The sequence below is a fragment of the Triticum dicoccoides genome, unplaced genomic scaffold, assembly GCF_002162155.2.
Source record: "Triticum dicoccoides isolate Atlit2015 ecotype Zavitan unplaced genomic scaffold, WEW_v2.0 scaffold249847, whole genome shotgun sequence".
NCBI lineage: Eukaryota > Viridiplantae > Streptophyta > Magnoliopsida > Poales > Poaceae > Triticum > Triticum dicoccoides.
This window is the reverse complement of record NW_021252479.1, coordinates 1-1,848: the sequence shown is the minus strand read 5'-3', so window position 1 is coordinate 1,848 and position 1,848 is coordinate 1. Positions and strand designations below refer to the sequence as shown.

Here is a 1,848-nt window from a genome sequence, read left to right as displayed (position 1 = left end):
TGCCGGATGACATAGTAGTTAGTGCAAGAACCAGTCCTTTCTTATCGTCTGTGTAGTGCAAATTTTTTCTTATCCTCTGTGTACACATTGATGAATCATACAATAGTCAGTTGGTGTCCTTGATTAGCATTTTCTTGGATTTGGAATGTGCTTGTGCTCGATGTCATAGAATGCTTGCATTCTAGTTTTCAAGCATCCACACAACTTGCCAGAGATGTACTATATATTGTTTTGCAAATGATATAATTGCATGCACACATCAATGATGGAAAGATATAAAGGTATTAATGAAAAATGGTTGGACATAATTTACAACAAAAAATTTACATACCAACATACTATATTATATAGATTCTGAAACAGGGACAAAAGATTTGTTTCATCATTTATTAAGAAGAGACTTTATAAGGTTAATACTCGAAAAGGGACCATTACAATAACAGTCTGTAATACAACAAAAAGTTTACTCTCCCAACATCAAATTACTCAAGTTCTTCATCCATGCGATTACCCAAATCTTGGCCTCCTCGTTGACGAGTTGCGTAACGTAATAAGGCAGCTTGGATTTCTGCCAGAAAATTCATGTTTTTCTCCTGTTCCAGCATTCTATATTCCCGAGAGATAATGGAGAGCTTCACATTTGGTGAAATTATTTCACGAAGATATTTTCTCTCCAGTTCTCTAAATAGGGAAAGGAATTTTATTATCCATTTATGGTCCAGACGACGGCCAACTATGTCAGACCCTTTAATCGTCAAAATCTCCAGGGCATGGGCACTTTCAACAACATGCACTAGAAATTCAAGTTGTGTTGTTGTTCCAGAAAATCCTGTAATATGTAGGTTCTTTAGATGATTATGTGGACACCGGGGAACACTCTTAATTGGCTCTGAAACACGGTGTGGGAAACCGAAAACATGAAACTGCAATAGTTTGAGAGAGAAAACATGGTAAGCGAAGGCATAATTCATGGTTCACAAGTCAATATACTTATAGAAAAGAGAAGTCTATAGGAGATAGGAGTATACTCACATAAATCACTAACTTTTCAACGAAGGGAGCAACGCTCAAAAAAGAGGCCAAAGACAGAATATTGCCTTCTTCTTTGTCATTTAAAATCAACCTCAAATCTAAACATTTTAAGTTGGAGAACTTGCAAGGGGTTTCCATCCACAAGGGCATCTAAAAAGTAGATAATATAAATGGTCACATAAATACTTGTAAACTACACAACAACATGCCTTGACACTAAGCAAGGGCATCTGAAAGCAAAACCAACTTACATATTAGAGTGGAGCATGAGATAACAAACCTTGAGTTCAAAAGATGCACGTAATGTCAGATCTTGAACACTTGGAAGCACTTTGGGAAGTATAGTCAAGGCATATTCAAGAGTCATTGGGGTATATAAATCAAGAAATGCATGTTTCAGGTCTGCAACATCCCCAAGGTCAACAGGATACAACCGCCCATAGAACATGAATGTGTTGAGTTTCATCGCATTTAGTACTATCTTTGTTATCTTACAGTGCCCAACACGCAAGTATAATAACTTTGACAATGGACGAACCACTGTCAGCTCGTCATCCAAGTGGCATCTAACCATACTGAACCACTCAAGATTAATGCAATTTGATAGCAAATCTTGAAGATCCTTCCGAGTGACATGTAACAAGAGCAAGTCAAGTGTTCTCAGATTCGGGAAACCGCTGAATTGAGGAGGTAGTTCAAATGATGCAAAACTAAGTTGAAGATGACGAAGCCAAAATATGCTTCTGTTGTCTAAAAGATTAACAGGGAATCTGTATTGATCCGCTTGTGGTACCAGCAAATCGCCTGGGGGTAAAT

The 1,848-nt window shown here is 37.5% G+C and overlaps 1 protein-coding gene across 1 annotated transcript; it reads right to left on the bottom strand.

Annotated features, from left to right (window-relative positions):
* Nucleotides 1-322: 322 nt before the first annotated feature.
* LOC119345549 lies at nt 323-1,842 on the bottom strand. Its single transcript, XM_037615583.1, has 3 exons — nt 1,313-1,842; nt 1,033-1,182; nt 323-923 (listed from the first exon to the last, which is right to left on the bottom strand). The coding sequence occupies exons 1-3, from the start codon at nt 1,604-1,606 to the stop codon at nt 483-485; spliced, it is 885 nt and encodes a 294-aa protein (XP_037471480.1). The 5' UTR covers nt 1,607-1,842; the 3' UTR covers nt 323-482.
* Nucleotides 1,843-1,848: the final 6 nt, after the last annotated feature.